This window comes from Salvia splendens, chromosome 2 (genome assembly GCF_004379255.2).
Source record: "Salvia splendens isolate huo1 chromosome 2, SspV2, whole genome shotgun sequence".
NCBI classification, from domain to species: Eukaryota; Viridiplantae; Streptophyta; class Magnoliopsida; order Lamiales; family Lamiaceae; genus Salvia; species Salvia splendens.
In genome coordinates, this window is record NC_056033.1 from 33,281,855 (window position 1) to 33,308,584 (window position 26,730).

General features: G+C 37.4%; 3 protein-coding genes across 5 annotated transcripts; 1 reads left to right on the forward strand and 2 right to left on the reverse strand.

Annotated features, from left to right (window-relative positions):
- Window positions 1–3,831: 3,831 nt before the first annotated feature.
- LOC121792290 (FH protein interacting protein FIP2-like) lies at window positions 3,832–10,486 on the reverse strand. 3 transcript variants are annotated; one of them, XM_042190174.1, is made up of 11 exons: window positions 10,297–10,486; window positions 9,393–9,502; window positions 8,817–8,951; window positions 7,974–8,129; window positions 7,796–7,879; window positions 7,666–7,712; window positions 7,406–7,479; window positions 5,680–5,738; window positions 5,439–5,498; window positions 4,790–4,870; window positions 3,832–4,118 (listed from the first exon to the last, which is right to left on the reverse strand). In XM_042190174.1, the coding sequence occupies exons 1-11, from the start codon at window positions 10,436–10,438 to the stop codon at window positions 4,065–4,067; spliced, it is 1,002 nt and encodes a 333-aa protein (XP_042046108.1). In that variant the 5' UTR covers window positions 10,439–10,486; the 3' UTR covers window positions 3,832–4,064. The 3 variants fall into 3 exon arrangements, 2 of the variants coding, with proteins under 2 accessions (XP_042046108.1, XP_042046109.1); XM_042190175.1 differs by having other exon boundaries at window positions 10,269–10,403; XR_006048862.1 differs by lacking the exon at window positions 3,832–4,118 and having other exon boundaries at window positions 4,812–4,870; window positions 5,622–5,738.
- Window positions 10,487–15,190: 4,704 nt separating this feature from the next.
- Window positions 15,191–22,233, reverse strand: LOC121792292 (protein RRP6-like 2). Its single transcript, XM_042190176.1, has 14 exons — window positions 21,466–22,233; window positions 20,603–20,758; window positions 19,984–20,142; window positions 19,832–19,915; window positions 19,624–19,703; window positions 19,408–19,458; window positions 18,882–18,990; window positions 17,922–18,004; window positions 17,723–17,768; window positions 17,445–17,532; window positions 17,147–17,316; window positions 16,533–16,832; window positions 16,221–16,316; window positions 15,191–16,081 (listed from the first exon to the last, which is right to left on the reverse strand). Exons 1-14 carry the CDS (start codon window positions 22,153–22,155, stop codon window positions 15,491–15,493), a joined length of 2,703 nt encoding a protein of 900 aa, XP_042046110.1. The 5' UTR covers window positions 22,156–22,233; the 3' UTR covers window positions 15,191–15,490.
- Window positions 22,234–24,064: 1,831 nt separating this feature from the next.
- On the forward strand, window positions 24,065–24,516 carry LOC121778648. Its single transcript, XM_042176035.1, has 2 exons — window positions 24,065–24,200; window positions 24,344–24,516. Exons 1-2 carry the CDS (start codon window positions 24,065–24,067, stop codon window positions 24,514–24,516), a joined length of 309 nt encoding a protein of 102 aa, XP_042031969.1.
- The last annotated feature ends 2,214 nt before the right edge of the window (window positions 24,517–26,730 follow it).

Sequence of the window (26,730 nt, forward strand, 5' to 3'; positions counted from 1 at the left end):
TTGTTTTAACGAGTACTCTCTCCACTTGTTAAATTATGTAATTTTTTTTTATTATGTAATTTTGTTAAATTATGTAATTTTTTTAATTTAAATGAAAGTATCGAATTTTCCCGTATATGTGGTGTGAATTTAATTCCGTATTTTGTGTGATTGTTAATTATTTATTTTTAGTGCTGATGATGTGGCAAGACTGTGGCTGAGCTATTGCTTGTCCAGTTGCTTGTCCAGCTAATATGGCATGAGGAATTTAGTGCTGTTGATGTTGCATGGCTAGGCTATAGCTGGGCTATTACTTGTCTGCGATCACTGGATGCTCTAAAAGGGATTAATGTAAATCAAAAGTAGGTAGATAGAGTTCACGGGCTAGCAATTAAAGTTTGACTTTTAATATTGGAAACTTATCCAAAAATTTGATAGCCAGATGAGATATGGTACTGTAGTCTGAATTATGATAGCATAGAGGATCTAATTCTTGAATGGGACTTCAACGACAAGTGTCCATTTAAATCAATCCATGACTGGATACTATATACACCAATAGAAAACGAACAAATGTATTTCTTTTATTTTCTCTTTGTTTTTGGGAGAATAAAGGAGATTGATATTGCTTTTCTAGAGTGGATGTATGTACCCCCACAAAACACAATATTGCCGACATTGTAGTAATTTTATCCTGCGGCTAGCTCCATTTCTACGCAGTGCGCCTTCGACGTTCGTCTTGACACGCGTACTATATTTCATGAGATTTACATTCCATTTTTGTTAACTGTTTGCCCTTATTTAAAATGCAATGTATTTGTTAAAATGAATGTCACGCCCGCATTTTCTAAGGATAGAAAACATGATTGATCGCGATTAGGGAAGGGTTAAAAAAGCAGGGAAGAAAGGAGAAAACACGCAACTCGACCATAGCTCGAAATAAATGGGAATAACTCGAATAAAATTAGATTATTTCAACAATCAACAACTCAAAAAATGAATATTATCTCAACGATACAAGAACTCAAAAGAAGGACAACTACTCAGCGGAAGCATTTGAGAGAATGAATATGCCACGTGTGAAGACATGACACATTCTAGACACTTAAATTTCTTCAACGGTCTTGCTCAACACCTACCGCACCCGTCACGCTCAACCTGCACATTTTTAAAAAGAAATGCAAGGCTGAGTACTTGATGCATTCAGTGGACACATGCCAAATTAATTTTCATAAAATATTGTGTCAGCATTTACAAGTGAACTCGGGGTTTTTATAAAAGACCAAGTCACCAAAACATTTTCTCGCTCAAAAGTATGACCGCAACCCATTTTTTCTCTCTCCTTGTACCATATCTGAACCTCATATGTGAAACGAGAACGTGGCCACATTCTCGATCACTGGACCGGCCAACTCGAAAGATAGCGCACGATCCCCTCTGTGTACACTAGATTGAATAGAGACTCACTAATTAAACTCATAACTTCTAGTAGGCACTCACTCTCCACTAGGGCGATTAGATAGGCACATCCACAAAAATAAAATACGGCATGACACAATATATTTGGAATTTAATCACATAACTCATACTTGAAAGATATTGCGTAAATTTAAAAGTAAGCCTACACAATAATGTAGGATAGAAAGCCCACAGTAAAACTTTAGTTCGAAAACCCACCTCGTTCATTTAATTTCTGAATATGAATTCCTTACTTCGACCCCAATTTTACTTGCAAAGAAATCCCATTTAAGTCCATGCTCCTCTTTCCTTCCATTTATTTTCAAGGCCGCCCGAGGCGTTGTTGGAGATGCCGGTCGGCCTTCCGCGTCCCCAAAAGCTAAAACTTCGATCCAAGTATTTAATTTACTTCCATCAGCCCCTTCATTAGTTCAAGTTTTAACTAATAAACTTCCTCAAGCCAAACAAAAATTTCCAGGTCCAACAACTAGTTAATTCTCGGCCCAAGTCATAAATAGATAGACTTTGGCCTAATAATGTAATACTCCACAATCCAACACTATTTCCTTTACTTGTATCAAACTAGAACCCTCTCTCTTTCGAATCTCATGCTCGTATCTCTCTGATCCCTCTTCTTCTTCTTCTTCTCCTCCTCCACGATGCAGCCCCAAATCCCTCTCCCTCGATCTCACGCCGAGCCACCGCTGTTATCCTCTCCTTCATTAAATTTTGCGCCGCCGTCACGACCCTATCTTTCCCTCATCTCCTTCACAGCACCGCTGCTGTCAAAGTGATGCCGGCGTCGTCGCTGCCGGGTCAGCCGCTGCTGCTCTCTTCTCCAAGGCGTCGCTGATGTTCGTTATTACGACGCGCTGCTGCTCGTGTGGTTGCATCAGCCGCCGTCTCCTCTTCTCTCCGTCGCCGCTGAACGGTCGCACACGGCTGCTGTCCGTCGCTGTTCGGTTGTCGCCACTGATCCGTCGCTGTTGTACTTTTCACGGCGATGCAGCGCCGCCTCTGCCGTCGCTGCCTTGGTAAAATTCTCCGTCATCATCTCACGTCATCTCCTCTCCCTAGCTCTACTCTCGGTTAATTTTCTTTGGAATTTTGAATGATTTAAATTATGGGATCGATGGAATATATATCTCCATGGGAAAAGATTTGACTGATTATATTCTTGTTTTTTCAGGGTGGTGGAGAGATTTGAGATAACTACCGCGGATTTGAAATTGAAGAGTGATAGATATCCTTGGATTAAAATTAAAAGGACTATTTTGGGCTCAAAGAAGGAAGAATAAAAAAAAGTTTTGGGCTTGGCTTATAAAAAGCGAGTTCCTAATTGATATTAAAAGAATAATTGTTTGGCTCAAAAAGTAAAATACTTCTCTCGACAAATAAATAAAGGCAAAAAATTTTCAGATGTACAAACAATATCACTACGAGAACAAATAAAAAAAATCAGGTATTACAATGAACCTAAATTATTAAAAGTGATTTCGTGGTGCATGATATTGATGATGAAATTGATGTTAATAATTTTAATTCCCCCAAAAATGTTGTATTGCAGTTTCATCATCATTCAATTCTTCCGTGTCTCGAACGTTTTTTATTTCTTCAGGGCTACGGGGTCAAACTTCTGGTCTAGCGATTATTTTACTCTATTAAATGCAGTTATTATTTAGTTATAATGTTAAATTGAGACTCCATTATTAATATTCCATCTGTCCTCCAAATTTTATCACAGTTTGACCGAGCATGAGTTTTAAAAAATGTAATAAAAAGTGAATTGAAAAAATTAGTAAGGTGTGGGTGCTACTTTTAAAGTATTAGTTTTATAATAAAATATGAGTGAAAATAAGTTAGTGAAATGTGAGGCCCACTACTAAAAATGGTAAAAAGTGAAATATGACAAATTTTATGGGACAAGTAAAAAATGAAAAATGTGATAAAATTTCGGAGACGGATGAAGTATTTTCTTATTGTTTAATTAATGAAGAGGCTGTAAAGAGAAAATTGAGGGTTTATTATGTATAGAATCATATTGATATAGCAATATAGTACGATGCAACCGGAATTAACGGCTCATTGCCCATTACGATTATTGTAATTCGGATATGATTCCTGATAATCGATTACGTTTCGCAACCCCAAAGTTAAACACTATCATAATCTCCATCTAAACTATGTGCCCAATAAGTATTATCTAATTGTATTATTGTATATAATCCAACACAACATTTCCATTCCTCAACGCGGCGACATGTGTGTGATTAATATACAAGCATGATTTAATATGACGAGTTCATTTTCGACTATTTTACCGACATACGCTTTATCAATGTGTATACCATTTGAACAATTTCGTACTTCTAGTCTAGTTTCATCATCATTACATATTCCAAAAAAGAAACGAATTTAATTTTTAACATTATACAGAAAGGAATCGCTCCACGCAACCACAAATCATTATCAGACAGTTAAGATAGTACATCACAATACTTAGTGATAAGTCTGTTACGCAAGCCACGCATAGCACAGAAATAGGTGTTGAAAACGACAATAATGCAAACCAACATAAGTTAAATTTGGACAAACCACAAAGTAACCAACACAAAATCTATTATTCGTCACCTGATTGCACCTAATAAATTGGCACCATCAAGTTTTGCACCTTCCAAATCCTGCAATCAAACATAATATGCAATCAAACATAATAGCTGTAAACCCAATTTCCATTTTCATTTCATTTTATGAGCAAGTGTTTGAATGAGCAACTCAAATCAAGTCGCACCTTGTTTCAAGAACTTGGAAACCAGTATTTGTGAAAATAGGCATAGACAAAGTGAACAGCCAATTTTAAATTCATTTTGGTAATTTAGAGTGGAATAGTGTTGCCTCTGTAGGCACATGATCTGACAGGCTGTTACAAAGGATGTTAAGACAGGAGCCTCTGTGCTGAAGCCCTTCTTCTATATCTATTATGCTAATCCATAACTAGAATAAATGAAAAGTTTAAACAAACAAAGATAATCGTTTAACCTATAATAAAGATAATCATATCTCTATTGTTGTAATAAGACAAGCTAATATACTAATGAATTGGAATTCAAAAAATGCCTAACATATACACTAAATTTATATTTAATTGCCTAACAAGGGAAATACTCCTTGTAAAAATGCCTGACATACTCACGCAAAAAAAATAATTTTCACAGAATTTCAGTTGTAAATATGTTTTATTACTGCAGTTAATTGCATAAAAAGTTTTGTCATTTCCCATGCCATCCTAATCTAAATGGATATCTGATTCAGAGAAAATACCCTTAAATTATGAACAGTTAGGTTTACTCACCGTCTCACGGAGATTTACATGCCGTAGGTAAGCCCTTTGGAGATTTGCTCCTTTCAGATTTGCATTCGTTAACTTAGCACCCTGGAGAAAGAATTGAGCAAGATGGATTCATGTTTAAAATTCAGGTTAGTTGATTGGCTCATAAAAAAGGATGTTATGCAGATTTTGGCATGTACGAGCTCAAATTGATAGCATAATAATGTGAGGAATAAATTACATTGGGTAAAGAGTTCATGCTGGAAGCAGGCAATGGGACCAGAAACATGAAAACAAGATAAATTGATTAATTGTTCTTCCAGACACAGTTATTGATTCTGATAAATTGTTAAGCTTAAATTTCCCAATCTTGAAACTGGACATATAAATCCCTTTCCATTATTTTTCACTTCAAACCACAAGGGCATGCTTCTGTAACTGGATAACACATTGCTCTCAAGCCACTCAAATTTCATTACATAATTACTCAGGTAGTTTATCAAGAATGAGGTGCAAAAATCTTCATCAAAATTTATTGTGTTTCACACAGACATCCCTAAGTTGTTAACATATATTTTCTGTCTACTACCGAAATCAAATGCTGGAACAGAACTTATCCGGTTAATATCCTTTCTGATCTTACAAGGAAATATCTGGAACAAATAATTCATACCTTCAAATTGGCTCCTTCTAAATTAGCTCCTTCCAAGTTGGCATTAGTAAGATCAGCAGTCTGAAAGAGGTTCAAAGAATTTTATGTTTCATTCATGAATAGGCTGACAAAACTAAAACGATTACCAAGATAGAAGGTTGGGAACATAGGTATGGTGAAAACAGATGAGGCAGTTATACTTTCCTACTGCTAGGGTTGATAAGGTTATATAGGTGGCATTTATGCCTTCTATGCTCTAAACCTGTAGGTGTGCAGATCGCAGATCTGCACCGCAGAAGCTACAGTTCACCAAACAAGCATCTGCATTGTAGAAAGAAAATTCATCAGGACAACATTCATTCACTCAGTAATTGTTGTTTACAAAATATGAAAAGACATTTAAGGACAACACTTACATTAGAAAAAGAACAGCCTAGAAAGGAACTTACTTCTCAGATCTTCGGACAAAAAATCTTTGAAAAAGGGAAGGCATTTTGAATTTTACTAGAGATCTAAGAATCTAATACAAGCATACGTCACAAATGACAAATATGGCTCATTGAAAAAGAGTTTGAACAGAATAAAGAATTGGGCCCAAACAAATACAAGCATAAAGAATTGGATCCAAACAAATAAAGAATCTAATACAAGCTGATAGGGTTCTCGATTTAGCAAATCTCGCCAAAGATCATCTCCAATATCATATCTTTTATTTTAGTTAGTTATCTTTATTTATTTGCTATATATTTTGTATGTTTTTTATTTAATTATCTTGCTTGATTAGCAAGATATGTTTAGGGTTTAGAATTCTATAAATAATACTAGAATTCTATTGTATTTTGATTCTTTGAGAAATAAAGTATAAATTTATTCTCATTCCCGGTTCTGGCAGAAATCGCCCCTAGCACCTCAACTAGGGTTTATCTTATTCTTATATTTGTTCGTTCAATCCGTGGTGCTCAGCTCGATAGGTCAAGAACCTATCAACCGGTGCTTTCATTGAGAGAAATTTGCGTCTGGAGAATAGTGGAGTTAGTGTTTTAGGAGATTTGAGATGGAGGAAGAGTAAATCAATGGAAGCACCAGTTGATAGGTTCTTGACCTATCGAGCTGAGCACCACGGATTGAAAAAAACAAATACTATAAGAATAAGATAAACCCTAGTTGAGGTGCTAGGGGGCGATTTCCGCCAGAACCGGGAATGAGAATAAGTTTATACTTTATTTCTCAATGAATCAAAATACAATAGAATTCTATTATTTATAGAATTCTAAACCCTAAACGTATCTTGCTAATCAAGCAAAATAATTAAATAAAAAGCATACAAAAGATATAGAAAATAAATAAAGATAACTAACTAAAATAAAAGATATGATATTCAAAGATATGATATTGGAGATGATCTTTGGCGAGATTTGCTAAATCGAGGACCCTATCACAAGCACACATCGCAAATGACAAATATGGCTCATTGAAAAAGAGTTAGAACAGAATAAAGAATTGGGCACAAACAAAACATGTTAGCAACTTGGGGTATAGTAGGGTGATAAAAGGAAGTTTTCAGGAACATTATCATGGGTTGACATGAATGTCTTTCCACTCATAGAACTTTTCAAGAATTCAACTAGCTTTCATTAAAAAAAAAGGAAAGCGCAATACATATATAGGTGTGTTTTTATAATATTACATAACGTGTTTTACTCACAATGTGACATGAGAAATGTTAGGCTAAATTCAAGTGTATGATTTCATGGAGCAACAAGTACAAGATAATTAATAGCTTGATTCTGGAATAGAGATTCCTATTATGATCCATTTAGCTGCCTTCTAGTGCTTTCGGTGTGCTTCCAAGTGATCATTAAACAAGGAACTATAAGTATAAAATGGTTTAGTTATGGTGAATCATGATGGAAAGTTCCTTTTCAATTCAATTCACATATAATAGGCAATGCCAACAAAGATAAATGAACTTAACCAATGGAGTTTACCTTGAAGGTTTGCACTCTGGAGATTGGCACCAGCTAAAAGAGCTCCACGGAGATTTGCTCCAGTGAACTCACATCTTCCCTAGGCAAAAGAGATTCACAGAAGATGACAAACATGATCTGACATAGATTTGACTAAACTAAATGATGGTTCAAGTATGATGAGACATCCAGACCAGTAGAATCTAACTCCATCATCCCAAGTTACATGTGAATTTCTGGTAGAATCCAACCAAATAAAAAGCAAAATTATACAGACTTACTCACGCAGAGTGGCATTGTGAAATATGGAGGCTTCAGCATCCACATCCTGTGGCAAACAAAAGAATGTGTATATCTCAACTTGGCTTTGTGAAGCTACTAATAAAGACAGTTCTCTTCAGGGATACTCACCCTGAACTTTGCACATTGAAGATTAGCACGAGAAAAGAACACATTTTTGAGACATGCATAACTAAAATCCACAAATGATAGATCCTGCATTTTTTGAAAACACAAAATTGACTCAGAAATAAAACTTGTTGATAGTTAAAGGTGAAAAAGCTCTTGTTACTAATAAAAGAGATCATACCAGTTTAGAAAGATCAAGCCCAGAGAGATTAACACCTCGAAACCTGACCTTCTCAGACTGTGAGCATTTAATGATATCAATGCGAGTCAATTCAGTACCCATTTCAGTTTCTTCTTTCCTCTTAACCAAAGATGCATTAATTTCATCCATTAACCCCTGGGATCAGACATGCAAGGCCCGTCAAGTAGTAGATCAAATGATCAATACGCACTATCCAGTAGCACATCAAGAAAGAAATTTTCAGCAATAATTGCAAATTATGAGTCCCCATATTCTCTTAGATTGGACAAACAATGTATAAGTACAATGTGCAAAATGTCGAACTTCACAAAATAATGATTTAAATTTCAAGTTTGTGAGTCCTATCATTTTCATGCATACAATATATTCTCTTCAGATGCTTGTGCAATAGAATTTAACCAGCTCAAAACAGATTATCTCGAATAAAGGATCTTGAAGACGATCATGGTGCTCACAGAAACAAAGCATCAACCTGCCAATGCTATACATGGGCTGGAGCTTCAATCTTGTATAAAATCTCAATGGACCAAGTGCATTGGTAGACTGAATCTCCAGTCATGAATATTTTTTACTTTGAGAAATTAAGTTACTGGAATCACAAAATCTAGGGCATAATCCTTCAAACGCAATCCATTTTGACAAAGACATGAATAACTAGTATTTTACATTTGCACAAACAACAGAATCAGTTGAGAAAAATGTATCACTTTCCTTATGCAAAGTTGAAGAAGCTTATAAGAAAGGATATCCAATAATAAAAAACAAGGAGCAAATCATTTACTTAATACAGATGGAATGTGCAATGAGTATTTGATGACTCACAAGAAGCTGGAAATATTCAGCCTCTCGCAAGAGCTCTGAATATTCAGTCTCTGTCATGGAAGGAACCACGCCATCTCTCAGCCAATTCAAAATATGCCGAAAATGTTTTCCATCCCTATCAACAAAAACATAACCCTGCAATAATACTAATAACAATTTAAAATCTTTTGGACGAAAGATAGCCAGAGATTTGTTAAAAGGAGATTTCATTTAAAAAACATATAACATCAACATTGCAGAGAGTTGATTGTGTCTTTAATACATGTCAATCCAAAAAAATTCTTTTTCATGTACCATGTACATGCAAACGTTATTATGAATCACCGAGCAAAACTGTATTTGATATTTTGATAAATTTGCTCTCGTGTTGTGCATAAATACATGGACAGAGTAACAGCTGAATATGTCATGCAACTTTCAATTAAATTTACTTCATAGAAGAGATTTCAGTAATAAATCTAGCACGTTCTTTCTTTGACAGCCAAATAACCCTTTTGGAGTAATAAAAGAATGATGCAAGCTGTGGCTATAAAGGTACACAAATTTTTTGATGTCTTTAAGCAACTAGTCATGTACCTTATCAGAATCTTGACAGACTGTGTGGCGACCACTGAACATTGCTGCAAGCATCGAATCGGGTTCTCGCTGTGTCAATGTATCAATTGTCGTGCAAAACTTTTTGCCACCTACAAAAAATAAGAACCATTTTCTCAGCGAACATTTCACCCCAGTAACATTGATATGACGTACTGGAACACAAAAGCATACCCTAATGGTAAGGTTTAACCAAAATATAACTAAAAGCAGTCCCAGAACCACCCCAATGAATTTCTGTTTGAACCAACAACCTCATACTGTGCAAAGGCGAATCCTATTCGACCTTTAGGGGGTCTTTAGGTGATAGCCGTGATTTAAGTATTCATGCCTGATCCAATATTCAAAGTTGTTCAATTCATCGATGTATGGGTGGATTAGCCTATACTATTTTTGTATATCTAAGCTACAACCCAAACTAAAAGCCATCTCATCAAAGAAAACCATCAATTTATAATCTTTAGAAATATTGATCTAGGGGTTAATTCTTAATTCAATTTGAGGTTTTCCATTTTACACAGAACACACACACAATCACACACGGACAGAGAGCTAGATGATATTATCTTCAACTTCAAGAAAGGCTAGCAAATTGTAGATATGGTATGCAATATCGCACTCTAATGTTTCGGGGAACTATAATCATAATAAACTGATACTAGATGATAATCAATAGGTGCTGAAGTTTCACTAAGTTAATCTCAGTATTGAATTGAAGAATTAAGCGCCTGTACAGGCAGATGTGCAAACACATAGGCAAGTCCATTCATAGATATTCACTGGCCAACACAAAATACGAATCATAAACACATCATAATTAAAGGTCTGTATGAATATATATTTGTGCGACATGTTGACCTGAATATAAAGAGGGGGAAAGAGAGACCTATATTGAGGCGGACTATGGAAGCAGCAGCATCGGAGTTGAAGGTCATTGCAAGCGAGATAGTGTTGATGGGAATAGGGGTTTGGAGAAGTGGTGAGTGATCAGATAGAGGGCAAGATTGTGGGTTTCTGCTCTGCGTCATTAATACGGATGGATGATGAATTGGAAGGCGAATAACTTGCTAGCCTTGCAAAATGGTCCCTACATTTTCACACCTTTAATAATTTACGAAATCATCCCTACATCTTTCCGACTATTTTCTTGCCTACTCGAGTTTGTACGTTTTTATTCTAAATGTTCTAATTAACTTGGCTCATTTATTTCTCTTTCTTTCTTTCTTTTATTTATTTTATTTTATTTTATTTTACTCTCTATGTTTTATGTTTTATGATAGGAGTTTTATTTAGTTTGAGCATTAGTTTTAAGAAATGAAAAAAAAAATAAGTTGAATAAGTTGGTGAAATGTGAATCTCACTTATATATAATAGTTTTATTGTGGAACCTATTACCCGTGAAATATGAATGATAAATTTAAAATAGCAAAAAAATACTAGAATTTTTATTGTGGGACAAGGGAGTACCTTTATTTAAATTATTTAACAAATTTCTTAATCTCCGTGCTAAAACAAAAGTTTCAACTTAGTTGAGAATGAAGGCATAATACATTTTACTATATTTTACTAAAAAATTATACTATCCAAAAAATATTAATTCATATAACTAAGTATATCAAAAAATTTACATGAGATATTATATTCTTCTTTCGTCCTAAAAAAATAAGGATATTTGGAATGACATGAAAATTAATATATAATTGATAATGTAAGATAGAAAAGGAGAATAGTTAAAATAGTACTCCTTCCGTCCACGAAAAATAGAACACGTTTGCCATTTTTGGTTGTCCGCGAAAAATAGAGCACTTTTAAAAAAGAAAAGTTTTCAACAACTTCTCTATTACTTTTTTCCCTTTCTCTCTTATTTTTTTCCTTCTCTCTTATTTTTTTTCCCTTTCTCTTACTAATAATATGGACCTCACATTCCAGTAACACTACTTCTCTCTTACTTTTCTTATTTCTCTCTTACTTTACTAATTACACATTAAAACCCGCGTTATTTATAATGTGTCATATTTTTCGTGGACGGAGGGAGTATTAGTTAATAATGGGACCTATAATATTTTACTATGATACAAAGCAGTATAAAACATGTTTTTTCATATATGTACCCTAACAATCTCGAGCGTACGGATAAAACCAACAATTTGTGGTAAGTCCTTGATGATTTGTCATCAGTAATATTTATAATATACAATGGGATAATTAAAACGTCATAATATGCCTAATTAAAATAAACTATAAAACGAGTCAAATAAAAAAAAGAGTGTTAAGAGATGAATTGAGGAACCGCTGATAGACGAAGAGTGCATTGCATGGTGGCCACGCGTAACGCCACGTAAGAAACACGTAGACAGCAGATATAGCGGATCATGCTCATAATTCTTCTCCCTCCCTCGCCTCATTCATTTCACAATCCCATTCTGCAATTGCATTTTCATCAATATGGAGAGGAAGCATCTTTCCACTATTGCTAACCACGTTATTGGAACATAATGTCCTCTCTCTCTCTCCTTCAACCGTTTCCTCGGAAATGCACAATTACTTGCTTAATTATGCCATTTATATGCACATCAAAATGCTCCACTACTATTTCATGTTTAAACCTATCATCATTATATGATCATCTCATATATATTATTAAACGTGTTAGCTAGTGGATAACTAGAATGTAAATCATGTTTATTGATGAATGGCAAGAGTTTAGTGAGTGATTAAGCCCTTAGTAGTTACTAGCTCAGCCTCACATAATTTCACAATCAAGACACAAACTATGTCTGTTAGTATTAGATGATAAAACAAGCTCCAAAGTAATGGTGGATTAGGAAATATATATGTATACCATGTTAATGAAATCCATGTGATTGGTGACAGAAAGCTGGACACCTCTGTTGATAATCTAGTTGAAGAATTCGAGAGAGGATGGAAGCCTCAGCTGGATGGCTACTCAAAGAAACTAGTAGAATTCTGCTGTTCCATAGCACTTGCCCTCATGTGTGGCTGTGGCACCATTGATGAAACAATCAGTGACGGCTTATTCAGCCCCCTCACATTCGATATGATGCTTGCTTGGGAGATGCCAAGCTCCTCAGATGAAGAATCTCACTCTGTCAGGACATATATGACCTCTTTACTACTTACTTACTTACTTTCTGTCTCACTTACTCACTTGTAGGAGTCTGTGGGGAAAGAGAGAGAGGAGAGGAAGGCTCCCTCAGTTATCAACCAACTACAAGATGATGTTTCTCTTTTCTATACAGATCTCATGCCACTCCTAGTAAGCTAAGCTGCTTTGGTTTCTATGGATTTGAATTATAAGTATACTGTATGACTATGACAAGTCTTGTTTGGGTATATATATAGGTTGATCGAGAGCCGAGTGCTGGAGAGGATGCATTTGTATTGCTGGGGAAGCATGTTCCTTTGGTTGTAGACATAGTCAATGGAAGATTTACATATGAGACATTGACTGCTGCTACCGCAAATCGCCTTCATTTTCCAGCATACGACATATTCTTGAAAGAGATCCAGAAGTATGTATGATGTATGCCAACTCATTTACTTTGTTATTGCATCTTCAACTAGCATTATTAACAATCTAGGGCTTGTTAGATGTATAAAGCATTTACAGAAGCAAGACACTCCAACGGGTATGGAGCTAGCAGACTATGAATTTATATTGCACGTCGAGGGAACTGCAAGTTCCGACAGGGTTGTGCGCCACATTGGGGGAACAAGTTTGCCAGGTCCGTATTCATAAACTACGGATATGTATATGACACTGACAAACTACGCACTCTACTCTGAGGCCTCGGGAATCGTGTCATACGAAGATGCAGTAAAACTCAATCTTTCAAAGGACCTTCAGCAGAGTGTAAAACCTACTGCTACCGGTCCTTGGGGTGCTCCCCTCTTCGACAAAGCTATAGTTTATGAATCTTCTGAATTGTGAGTATAGACTACAGTAGCTTTTAGTACTTATTTGTGAAATCTCTAGGAAAGAGGGCGTCGTCTTAGAGTTCCCTGAGATGACGAGCTCGACAAGACGCGACAACTGGCTTGCTCTTGTGGAGGAGATCATGCTTCTGCACCAGTTTCTTTCTGCTTAAGTTCAAGTTGAATTCGGAAGAACAAGCGTGAGAACTGCACGCGAGGACCATATTAGGGATCACTCGACTTCATGCAGCACGAGAAATGCTCAGAATTTCACCTCCGGAGCCAAAGAGCTTCTTAATATTTTCCTTACTGGATGAGCTTCCAAAGGGGGGATTACATACTGCAGGAGCTCTCCGACAGTCTGAAAGCAACCACTGGTGGAAATCCATGCAGCGGCAGTTCAATTCTCATGAATTTGAATGTCGCTCGATCCTGCACTCCTTGCTTAGAGCCGAACCAGATCCCTAGTGACAGTGGAATGGTGGAGCCAGAAAACCTGTCATTACTGGAGAACGCTATAAACCAATCGAGAGAGGAAGCCAAAGAAGTTGACGTGGCCAAAGCTTCAGCAGAGGTTCTAAAAGAGGAAGGAATCAGTGAAAGTTCCCTGGTTCTTATGGCCAGTTTTAAAGGATTTCCATTTCCTTTCCAATATTTGTGATTAGACTTTTTGGTGTGATGGTATGTGTGATGATGAACCTACCGTTGATTTATTTTGATATAGGGTCTGCTTACTCCATGTAGAAGTTTAATCACCCGGGGCCAACAAGTTTTGCAATGGGAACGGCCTTTGATCACTGCCACTCTGGTTTTTTCTTCACTGATACTCATCTACAAGTAAGCAATCCACGGTTTCCTAAATCTTGGTTCGTAGTTGTTGCAAATTATACTAACAATTAGAGAATTTTGTTATTTGTTCTTTGCTGTAGAGAATGGGTCGGCCCTGCTCTATCCATGTTATTGTTGTGCATGGTCTCGAAGATGATTCAGGTCAGAAGGAGAAGAATCCCACAAAAGAATGTCAAAATTGTCATCTATGCTGGATCCGATCAGTCGACGATGGAGAGTATAGTATCTGCACAACAGGGACTAAGAACTGTGCCCGAGACAGTGAAGCAGATAAATATAACAATGCTCAAAATCTGGTCAATACTGACCTCAAAAGCTCCAAAGGTATGTATACTCCACCATTTTTTTAATTATGGGACATTATACAAGAGGCTGGTTTGATAAAATATGTGGGGTGCATATCCAGCACACCAACACGGTGATGGTGGCCATGACTTGCTGCGCGGTCACACTGGCTGTGATCCAGTTCAAATATATCCTAATGGCCGGTGTAGTGTATGGTGCTGTGGTGACATCAGAAATTGGGAGGTCCATGCAGAATGACCAAAGCAATCGGCGAATGAGGGAATGGTGGGACTCCATTCCGATCATCCCTGTTGAGTTCACAGAGAATGAAGCTGCAGCAATGATCTGATTGAGAGGTAACTAGTTTACATACACTTGCAATTTCAAACAATAGGCCTATGTTAATTTTGTCTTGACTTCTATTATATCAGCAGGTTGTCGGAGATGTTATGTTACTGCAGTTTATAGAACAGTTATGTTTTTAGAGGCTCTGCTCACTTTGTGTTGCATAGAACGATGTTTTATGTTTTATGTTTTATGTTTTATGTTCTACACGGATGACTTATAATACAATCCATAGAGTCATAAACTAATCTGAAAAACAAAGAATTGTTGCTTATACAATGCCCATCAATTTTAAGATTATGATGTTTGAATTGATACTGTCTATTCATTTCCCTGCACCTATACTCTATTCGAAACTTCAGTTGTAAGTAAATTTTAATTTTGCTACGCCGAGGCCAATGAGATATCAATTGAAACAAAATGAAGCACAACCCTCTCTCTCTCTCTCTCTCTCTCTCTCTCTCTCTCGCACAGTGATAGGCAATCCACTAGAGGGAATTTTAAATACAAAAAAATATAGAAAAGTATCAGAGAAGCAAAAACTACTATAAACTACCTTAAGCACGAAAGAGAGTAGAGTGGCTTGAGCAATGTTCGGTACTCAACAGTAAATGGCACTGCAGAATGTTGGGCCGGGTCAGCCTGGAGCATTCGACATTCGACATTCAGCGAAAGGTTGCACTGCGGTTGCCGGATGCTGGAAAAGCCTGACGCCGTCTACCTTGTGGGTGTTCTGATGGCTCATCATCCTTGCCAACAGCAGTAGAACCTTTTCTCCTTTCTTTTCTCTTCGAACTGCCATCGTCTTCCACGGGTTCCACCTTCCTCTGGCCTCCAAATATGACCTTTTCTCGAGCAGCTTCATAATCAAAGGGTTTCACCTCTATGGAGGCTTCTGCTGGTCGAGATTTGTCCACCACTTTGGAACCCATGGCTTGTTCTAGTGATGGAAAGCATTTCCGGAAGCTGGAGGACAGATCCGATAATGATATGGGTTCATCTCCTTCCAAAGTAGAGCCGGTTTCATTGTCATCTCTGGCAGCATCTAAATCCTCAACGTCTGAATCATCCAAAACAATAATATCTACTAAACTTGAATCAGTTGCAGGAGCTGGAGGCTCTTCTTCATGTACAACTTCTGTAATCTTTGCAGATTCCTCAACTTCTGAGTGCAATCTTTCATCTCCGCCTGAAAATGTGTGGAAAGGGAGACTCACTGTTGATTTTATCTGCTCTAGTTTGGAGTCTTCTTTCTCCTAAAAGTTCAAACACAAATATCTCAATAAAAACAAGTGGATGAGTGAAAGAAAAGACGTGTGGAACAGTGAGGAGCAACCAAATATCTATGTTTACCAAAGGGAGAGATTAAACCAAGAAATCTCGTCACAAACTTACTGGTTTATCAGGATTGAACTTCCTTTTTGCTGAGTTTCCGAACAATGCCCCAAAGGCACGAGATGGCTTTTTTAGCGTCTCAACGGTTGCTTCAGCCTAAAAATTAGCACCAAATCCTTTTACCATAGATATCACTTGAATATCACAACAGTCTATGAAGTATGAAGGTATGTAAATCGTCTGCATCTATAGCAAGACATCCACCATTATATCAGGAATTCACTTCGAGGTTAATGGAATATTAAGATGGTGTGGATGATATTATAGCATATGTGGGGCTTAGATAAGGCTAAGTGAAAATAACTAACTTACCGAATGCGGTGGATTTGTGGTAGTGTGTCTATATTTGGCGTCACCCACAGGTGATGTTGCACCTTGATAAGCAGCACCGTCATTCACATTACCTTTTTTATTCACTTTAGTCCTAGAACTCTTAAAGTCATGAGACTCATCATTATGTTGTCTTGAAGCTAATGAGCTCTCAACTACAGGATCAAAAGGTACACCACTACTCTGTGCAAATTCGATATCCTCCACAACTTTCGACATTTCAGGTACTTCAGGAGGCAAAACTTCAGATTCTTCCAGGGCCAAAGTTCTCGTTTCATGTAACTGCATAACATGACCATTTCATCATTAAGACATGTTACACATATTGAACTGCAAAAGAGAAGGGAAGGATAGAACACAGAAGAAACTGCTGCTTAAACATTTTAATGAATTCGCTACTGCTCTTTAATCTGAGACGAATAGAGTACTTTAATCTATTGCTCTATTTAACAAATTTCTTTGGGACTATATGTTTCACGATCCTCCTAGGAAAGACAAAAGCTCAACCATGTACTCTATCAGGCCAAGACACGAGCCCTAATCATTATATTGGTTAGATATAGGAAACTGAAAGAAACAGAAAAATTCAGACTTACCGATTCCATACGCTTTTCCTTTAGATATTTACAAGCCTCCTCGAATGAAGCAGCATTTTGGATAGAGATACGTATAATACTAACAACTGAATTAAGATTCCGCTCAATGTATGGATGTTTGGTCTTCAAAGCCCGACGCAGCTGGTTTGCCGTGAAAGGCATCTGTTTAGCTTTTCCGAGACAAAAATTTAAAGTGTGTTAGTAGCCAGGAATAGTACACATCAGAGTGTAATGTGAATGCCATGGAAAATATAAGGAAAGCTAGAAGCAATCAGATATGTATAGGTAGTAAATATACCAAGTTCGATAAGAGTCCTATTTGGCAAAACATAACCAGTGCTTTCATCTTCTGAACGAGCAACAATATCCCTCCATTCACAAAGTCCCTAAAGGCATTCAAGAGTTGCATGAAAAATAAGGCTGGTGATGTTAACCAAAAAGTCAAGGAAAACTGAAGCAAAAATTCAGGCTCAAATGCATGTGGACAATTACATGAACAAACGAAAAGAAGATCATATAATCAGTCAACTGAAACATACACAGAAACACATACAGACAAGGACTAAAAAAACTTACAGAAACAACTGCTAGCTGTTGAGCACTAAGATCAGCATCCTGCAACCTGCAATATATTGTAGAAAGTAGTCAATAGTCAGGCAAGCAGAATGGAAGATGTTGAAATACATAACCCAAATTTCCAAGAGATGATTGTCTATATGAATGAACATGTACGTAGGCTTGTCCATCAGCACTAACTGACTAAAGAAAGTTGTACCCATAAATGTGAAGGTAAGAAGTGTCTGTCAGGAGTTCTTTCTGATAAAGTTGGGTGCAAATTTCATAACTCCTTTTGTAGACCTATCAAAAGTCAAAAGATAACAATCAGATCAAAATCATCAAACTCATGCAAGAGAGAGAATGTGCAGGGATAGAGGTATTTTGTATACAGTTGTAAACTGTGAGGTTAATAATCAAACCAAACTTTCCCAAGTTTGATGCCTAATTTAGGCATCAAATCCAATAGTGTGAAGAGTACAAAGCTTGTTTGAATAAGTAAACCTCTTAGTCATGTATTAAATTAAAATATAACAAAACAAAGAATAAGAAATATACTTAATTTTAGTTTACAGAAATTTGAGAATTGTGTACACTATAAATTCAAAACAGAAAAGCCAAAGATGCATGTATGCAGTCAACATCTCCAGCCTCAGAACAGGAAGTAACAAATTTGCCAAGATTTCTTGTTCTTTAACATTATGGTGTTGAATGAGCAATACAGCAATGAACATATGCAGGACCCAGCTGATCAGAGCATGCATATAAATCTATTTTACAGATAATTTATAAAGTTCACATAGTCAATGAACAATCAAGTTGAAATATTTTATCACTATATCTTAAGTCCCACATCCCACTAGAGCATTACCCTGAGCAAAGTATCCAGAATACCTTCAAGCCTAAAGATTACATTGTTAATGGCTTGTCCAATCAGCAATTTAATCATCTTCCATGAACTTCATGGATAATAAAGCACCACAAAGTAATCATGACCACTATTTTTAAATGATATTGCATAAAAAAAATTCCCAGGTCAATAGCCTCTCCATTTTCCAATTTTTTACAGATCTGGTTTTTTGATGCACAAGTAAGTTTCTTTTAACTGATTTGATAAAAGAAATTACCAAAATTTATGTAATTAGATATATAAAATAAGAAAAGATATCTAAGATCTTGCCTCGATAAGAGGAGGATCAGAATTTTCAGATTCGGCAGGTGATCTTAGTAATCTTGTCCTCATAAGATCATATATGTACAGCAAATAATGTGTATCTTCTCTAGCATATCTGAAAAACAGAGTCAATAAACTAGTGTTAATGATGTCAAAGTACATAGAGATCATTAAAATTATAGCTCATTGGACTCAAGAATATGTAGAACATTTTCAAAAATGAAAAAAAAAAAAAAACAGAAATTGATGCTTCACATGTTGCCCAATCTGTTGTCCTGGACAAACTGATGAGGTTTTCTAATTCAACCTCAATATCCACATGAAGTAAACTAGACAAGCACCAACGATGTAAACGTAAATGGAATAAGACAAAAAAATCACTTCTTTAATTGTCACATAAGTAACAATCGAATCATCTTATTCATGAAACATATTAGTGACTTGAAACCCATTGTACACACATATTCTGATGAGTGTACACACACACATACACACAGGAGACAACTTCTACAAAGTACATAAGAAGACATACTTAATCATCTCAGTGGGAAGTGGTCTGATCCGCCAGTCTGCATTTTGGTATCTGTAGAAATCAGGCTAGTTAGTCTTATAATTCTCCTTCAGTGCAATATTGCTTAAATGCTATTCTATTGTTTCATGCTTGTAGGGTGCATCTAGTCTTCAAATCAGGGGTAAGGGAAGTCATATAGAAATACAGGATAGTGCACAAAGCAGCATAAGACCATACTGTTTGTTTGCTTGAACTCCACAAAAATGATTCAACAGGTGTTCCAGACTGAATCTTTCCATTTTCAATACTCTGGACGCCTACAAACAAAGAAGAAACATTCTACTCAAGCGTAAACTATGCCATTGCTTCCCGGAGAGGGAAAAATGCCACAAATACTTTAATTGATAACAGTCAGTAAAAAAACATATCAGCTTAAAGTAAGTACCTGTCCGGTGTCAAACATATTGCAGACATAAATGCTAAAGTCGCGTTGAAGCCAATGAATATCCCGATCCGCTCCATGCATTACCTAATTAATTTAGTAATATCATGACCAGAACAGCAACCACAACAATGTAAAATATTCTGCTTGTTTACCTTTCTCTTAGTTGGGTCTTTGAATAACTCTCTAAGGTGTGGACCAATGTGAACACGAAGTTTCAGAGTGTCTATGACAAAATCCTCAGTTCTTGTGGATATTTGCATCAAGCAAGTTAAACCTTGAAAAGATCTGTATTGGTTGTGTTCCAAATCAACCTGCAAAACAGGACATAAGCCAAAAACACAAATACAAGACCTCAAATCTTATCTTAAAGTAGTTCTTAACTATTCTTCAGCGTATTTTACAGAATAAACAGATTACAACCATGCAATGAGTAAAACAATATATGACATTCACAAGCAGGGCAATAAAGATAAAAGTCAACTACCAGAAATACAAAAATATAGGGTATAGTCTAGACATAAAAGCAGACAGTCAGTTAAAATGATACCCTGGTTTAAGTTGTGCCAAGATGACCGAGTTTCTAAGTCACTAAAAAGTCTGTTAAAGTTATGAACCAAAAGGTCACTGCACACAGGTTTAGTAGCCTATTATGTTCATTAAGCTTTGATAGGAGATCATATTGACAATCCATATAGATGCATTCAAATTCATTTTTGCTAACAAATAAACAGCCATGATTGTACAAACACAAAACTACAAAAGAAACTTTACTGCAAATTCATCCACGCCGCGTAATTTAATGGCTAGCTGCTTCAAATCTTTCACTTCTTCTACAAACTTGAAGGGTGTGACATCTAAAGGAAGAGGTTTTTCAGGCTCAATGGTACTTTCACTTGAATCAACAAAGTCAAGAACAGAGAGTTTCTCCTGCAAGAAAAGCAAATTATATTAGCATTAAATGTAGTATTTTGTCACAATTTGGTAAACACCAAATTATAAAATACCAAAAAAGTCCAGAGCAACAGTTGGGCATGCTAGTGGGCCTTTGAGTAACGGAAAATTATGAATGAGTGCCTTATAAGACATGGGACAAAAAATTGGCAAGGGGGGTCACACAATCATCCCCAAGGTTTTCACATATATATGTGTTTGATCATACTCATGTTCATCTGCAATCTAAATGAGATCTTAGACTTACAGAAAGCACAACTGGTAAACTATTTTCCAAGAGTTAAATTGATCATTTCACTACAAGTGAACAAGCCTACTGCATGATAGGGGTTTTTTTTACTTTGAGTGACCAGATGAATAGATAAAAATAATCCAGATTCCAGACAAATAATTAATAATTACTTTGAACATCTTATCCTTCAAAGACCCATTGTAAACATCCCCTAGGGGCTCTTTTATCCTTCAATTCTTGTATTCTAAGGCATGGCCCTATGGAGACTAAACAGACTCATACACAGTCAAGCAGAATTTGTTAAGAGTACCTATATAAGCAGTCGAATTCGGTGTTGTTAAAAATACATCCAACCTATTCGGTGTTGTTAAAAATACATCGAACCTATTCTAGTTCAACAACATAAAAAATGTAGTAATCAAAAGTGAGGATCGAAGGTGAAAGAGCGAACCAAAGGATGCAAGAACCTAGACCCATCCTCACTCCTCTCCAACCAGATATGATCATGCGGCTGATTCGCGTTATTCACAATAATCTTATACTCGTCTTGTGGCCGCGGAATAGAAGGTATATGGAAAGGAACCTTGGGCTTCACTTTCTCCGCCACCTTCACTTCTTGCGCCCCTTTGGCCACACCACCCTCCATATTCCTCTCTGCCCCTCCCGAACTTTTTCTATTTTTCCTCCCAGAAACCATCTGAAACCCATTTTCCTCAGCGTCATTGTCTACTCTCATGGCCCTCACACCACTCTCCTCTTCCTTCTCCCGCATCATCTTAAAGTCATCCAACGAGGCATCAAGCCTCTCGTACATCTCGTCGTTCACATTCACCAGCCAATCAAACGCCAAGTCCTCATCCAATTCAACGCTTTTGTCATCCGGCAAAAGAATTGGCTTCCCGAGCAAATCCTCTGACGCCCCAATAATACTCAGAAGGGTGGAGGATTTGTCGTTGATTTGGGCGATAGGGTTCTTGAATTCTTCAAAGTTGTTGTAGAAATGAAAATCCGTTTCCGACGGTATGATGCGCGAGGACCCTGAAAGCTTCGCGACGGAAGTGGGCAGAGATCCCTTGGACGAGAGATTGCGAAGACAATCGGATTTTCTTGGGGTTTCGCCTTCGGGGTGATCAATTTCCATGATTCGCTCTGCTTTAGGGTTTAAGTTTGCATTGAAGGAAACGGGAAGCTCGGTTTGGGCGTTAGGGTTTTCAGGGTTTTAAACACTTACCCATTTGCTTCCTAAACACATGCAAATTGAATTAATTCAGTTTTTTAATTCGTCATTTACCAATAATGCCCTTTTGGTAACTATGTTACAACTAGATAATATGACTTATCCGGGTTCAGTTGTGTGTTTTGTAGCCATGTTACAAATCTGTATGACCCGTGTTTTGTATCCGGTAGGACAAAGCCCTTCTAAAAGCCTATGTTTCAAGCAACTATGTAAATCCTCATTTACCTAAGTTACATATCTAGTCTACCTAGTTAGTTTTAGGAAAATACAATTTTACACATTAATTTTATATATAGCAATATATATATACACTATATTTTATACACCTACATAGGGCTGTTAATTTTTGACACGACACGAACCTGTAGGAAATTAATGGGTTTGAGTCAGAGCTTATTGGGTTCGTGTCCTTATCGGGTCGACCCGTTAAGGACACGAAAATTTCGTGTCGTGTTCGTGTCGGGTTCGTGTTATCCGTTAACAATATGTGTTCGTGTTCGTGTCGGGTTCGTGTTATCCGTTAACAAATAATATTTTAATATTATTAATTCTTATTATTTTTATTTTTCAATATTAATTAAATTGACTCTCATAGTCTCATATGGTCATATCTCATTTAAATATTTAATCACTTTCCAATACGTGTTGTTATCGTGTCGTGTTGACCCGAAGTTGTTCGTGTCGTTAATGGGTTCGTATCGTGTTCGTGTCTGAGGGTAGCGGGTCGTGTTCGTGTTCGTGTTTGGGGTTTTCTTAACAGGTCGTGTTCGTGTTTGTTGTTATCGTGTTCGTGTCGTTATCGTGTCGACACGATAACGACCCGACACGCACGATTTGCCACCCTTACACCTACATACTTTAATTATATTTCAATATAACAAATAATAATTAATGTAAATAATAATGTGCAATAATATAACAAAATAAGAATTAAACTATATAATTATTCATATAATTAATGTACGATGAGAAATGCTAAGTTATGGTATGCTTGGATATTCTTAATATACATCAAATATATAATAAAAATAAAAGTAATAAGTATAGTTACGATCATATTTATTTAATTTCTCATTTTTATCATTTCTATATAATAAGAAATGGTATGCTTGGATATTTTTTCATATAAATAAAATTATATAAGTAAAAAACAAAATAAAAAAATATAAGCTATGATCATATTTGTCATGTGATAAGGCCAATTTCATGCATCGGTTATGGGGTCAAATTCTATGATTTCTGTGAATTAATATATGTTTTAAGTTCAGGTGCGCAGAGAATCTGCCAGGTCAAGGGAACAGAAGGAAAAATCCACCAGGCAAAGGAAAACTGAAGGAAAAGTGGAGTGAAGAAGCCAGTTGCAACCTGGCCCAAGAATTTCATGTTTTCTGTTGCAACACCATGCATCGGTTATTGACTATCGTTGCTATGGAATTTCATGTTTTTTGTTCAGCTGATTCTGATGTTGATTTTTGGTATTTACTGTTTTGGGTGCTTTTCGCAACTGTTGTTTGAATCGTAGTGGAGATCGGGTTGATCGAAGTTGGTTTATCGTTGAATTGTTTGAATCGGAGTTTAGGAGTATGGGTTTGACGTTTTGGAGCGTTTTTCTCTGTTGATCTGAGTAGAATTGTTAAAAGGAGTTGTGGATCTGAGTTGTGATTGCTCTGTTTCGTATGCTTGATACTCTGTTGATCTGAGTAGAATTGTTAAAAGGAGATGCCGCCCTACAGGCTCGTGTTTGGGATTGAAAGTATTCTAGAGAAAACAGTTAACCCTTCAAAACTCTCATTGGGATGTCGCCCTACAGGCTATGTGCCACCTCCCTGTTGGCGTGGAGCATAGAGCATATTGGGCTGTCAAGGAGATGAACATGAACCCCCAGGCCTGTGAGGAGGAAAGAAAGCTGCAGTTGCAAGAACTAGAGGAACTCAGGCTTGAGTCCTATGGTGCTGCGATGTGGTACAAGGAGAAAACCAAGTTGTGGCATGACAAAAACCTCCGGGCCAAAGAGTTGCAGGTCGGTCAGAAGGTTCTCCTTTTTCAGTCTAGGCTCAAACTGATGCCTGGAAACTGAAGTCTAAATGGATAGGACCCTACACGACCGTTGGGCTTCTAGCGAATGGAGCTGTCGAGATTCAGGGAAGCGCCTCTAACTCTATCCCTTTCCTTGTTAATGGTCATAGAGTAAAAGTATTTGGGGATAGTTCGGAGCTGTGTATAGTGGAAGAGATTCCACTGCGCACGCTCTCCACTATTGCCTAAGTGGTCAGGCTGTTTAAGTATTCTTCAGGAATTCCTGGGCCAGGTAGATAGGAGTGGAATTTTAAATCTGTGGACTGAACTAGTGGGATCCCAAGAATAATTGAGCACAAATTTGTAAATAATGTGAATATGTGTTTTTTATCTTTGATTAAGAAATTCCAAACAAAGAAAAAAAATAAATTTTCTAAAAATATTTTTGAAACATCGAGCATACTTGGCAAGCAGTTTTGAAAGTTAAAATATTTTGGATTCATATCCCCTTGACCAGATTGTTCAAATGTCTCACCTTTTAGTTAAATTTTCTAATTGTGGGTATGAGAGAGTTAAACGATTTTTCAAATAAATATGAGGTGGAGAAATTTTCGGAGAAAAAAGAGGGGGGGAAGTCTTAGAAAAAAATTTCAAAATTTGAATTTTAAAATTTTTTAGATGAGATAGGAAGGCGTACGGTTTCTGATGCTTGCATCAACAAGCAACCGTCCATCTCCTTTTCTTTTCCTTTTATCTTTATTTCCTTATTTCTTTTTCTTTTACTTTTTTTTAGTTTTTCCTAATTGCCTTTCCCCCATTCTATTATAAATATCTCACAACTCACATATTTTCAAACCCCTTACCCTACCTTTTTCCATTCTTCTTTGTGACAGTTCCGGTGAAACCACCATCAACCACCACAAGTTTCTGAACCGACACCATAGAAAACTAACCACAACCGCACAAAGCCCGACAGAAGAATTCTCAACCGGTTAAATCTACGACCGGCGAGTCATTACAACCGCCGTAGGATCCGTTCGCGAAGAAGCCACCATCCGCTTCTCAGAAAGGGACGGTGGCAACTTCGTCGTCAAAAACCACCGCAGAGAAACAGGTTACAGGAGAGATGCCAACCACAATCTCCGCTGTCCCGCCTATACCTCTAACCACAGCTCCACCACCGGTCGATGAATCCGACCCGGAAGAAATTATGAAGGAGTTTCTAAAGAAATACGGCAAAAGGAAAAGGGCTAGCGAAATATTCGCTTGTCTCGCTGAAGAACTCAAGAAGGAGGAGACCGCTCCAAGTCTAGCCACTATTAACATCCCTCCAAGATCTGCAACCCTGACGGAAACTCCGACATGCAGAGCCATCACAGCTCAGAAGGAAAACCCAAAATCTCCGCCCGAAACCCAAATCTCAGAAATTACACCGGTAATATCATCTACCTAACCTGATGCTCAATTGGTCAGTTCTACAGTCATACCCACTAAGGCAGGGGAGGGGGTTGAATGTTAGGGAGAGGGGGATGATGAGAAAATGGAAGGGGACGAGGGAGTAGAAGGCGCAAGGGCTGTGAATACGGGCGATGGAGAATCTGAAACTGGTAGTGGTGATAGGATTGATGTGGGTAGCACTGATAAGGTTGATGACGGTAAATGTTGGAGGTGGTGAACAGAGTGAGGATGTTAAGGGAGAAATCCCTGTTGATATAGTTACCGAAAGCATAGAGAGAGAAGGGGATGTTGAGGAGGAAATCCCGGAGGAATTGGAAGCTGATGAAAGGAGAGAAGAGATCGTCGACGGGGACGATAATGATGAAGAGGGGACTAAGAAGGTTGACATGAACGTAGACGAGTCTGAACTGGCTGACAGGCCCGAGCTTATTGAGGGTACAAAATTCATAATGATAACCGATGAAGGGTCGGAGGCAGATGATACGCCGGCCACTGCAAGGGCAAATCGGCGAAGTAACCGTCATGACAAGAAAATGGAAGGGACACAGACATCTACGAAGGGCAGACGTCTGCATCTGATCGACTCAGAGAGTGAGGAGGAGGCAGGGGATGATATCCCCAAGACCCAGGAAATGCCAGAGGAAACAGAGAATGAGGTCCCTCAGGTCCAAGAGAACCCAGTTGAAGCTGAGGAGTTCTCTCCTGAGGCAGAGGAGAAACACTATGCACAGGAGCGGAAACGAAAGAGTAAGTAAGAGGCTGCACCCTTAAAGAAGAAGCAACGGCAAGCCTCCTCCACTTTGAAGATTAGGGAAGCCTCCCCAGAACCAATTAATGTCCCGTTTGCCGAACCAACAGAAGAGAATGAAGATGAAGAGGATGTGGAAACGAACCAGGAGATGGAACCGGCGTACGAGCTGATGGAAGTACTGTTGATGAAGAGGCTACTTGAAGCCATGGTCCACTTCGATGACCCGAAGCTGGCAGAGACTTGTAATGGGCGCG

Coding starts and splice junctions, on each gene's coding strand:
- LOC121792290 (XM_042190174.1), bottom strand. CDS start 10,438: ATGACGCAGAGCAGAAACCCACAATCTTGCCCTCTATCTGATCACTCA. Junction 8,130..8,816: donor CTGAATATTTCCAGCTTCTT/GTGAGTCATCAA, acceptor GTCTGATCCCAG/GGGTTAATGGATGAAATTAA. Junction 7,480..7,665: donor CACAATGCCACTCTGCGTGA/GTAAGTCTGTAT, acceptor TGCCTAGGGAAG/ATGTGAGTTCACTGGAGCAA.
- LOC121792292 (XM_042190176.1), bottom strand. CDS start 22,155: ATGGAAATTGATCACCCCGAAGGCGAAACCCCAAGAAAATCCGATTGT. Junction 17,533..17,722: donor AACAGCTAGCAGTTGTTTCT/GTAAGTTTTTTT, acceptor GAATGCCTTTAG/GGACTTTGTGAATGGAGGGA. Junction 16,833..17,146: donor AGGAAAAGCGTATGGAATCG/GTAAGTCTGAAT, acceptor CATGTTATGCAG/TTACATGAAACGAGAACTTT.
- LOC121778648 (XM_042176035.1), top strand. CDS start 24,065: ATGTGCCACCTCCCTGTTGGCGTGGAGCATAGAGCATATTGGGCTGTC. Junction 24,201..24,343: donor ACTCAGGCTTGAGTCCTATG/GTGCTGCGATGT, acceptor CTAAATGGATAG/GACCCTACACGACCGTTGGG.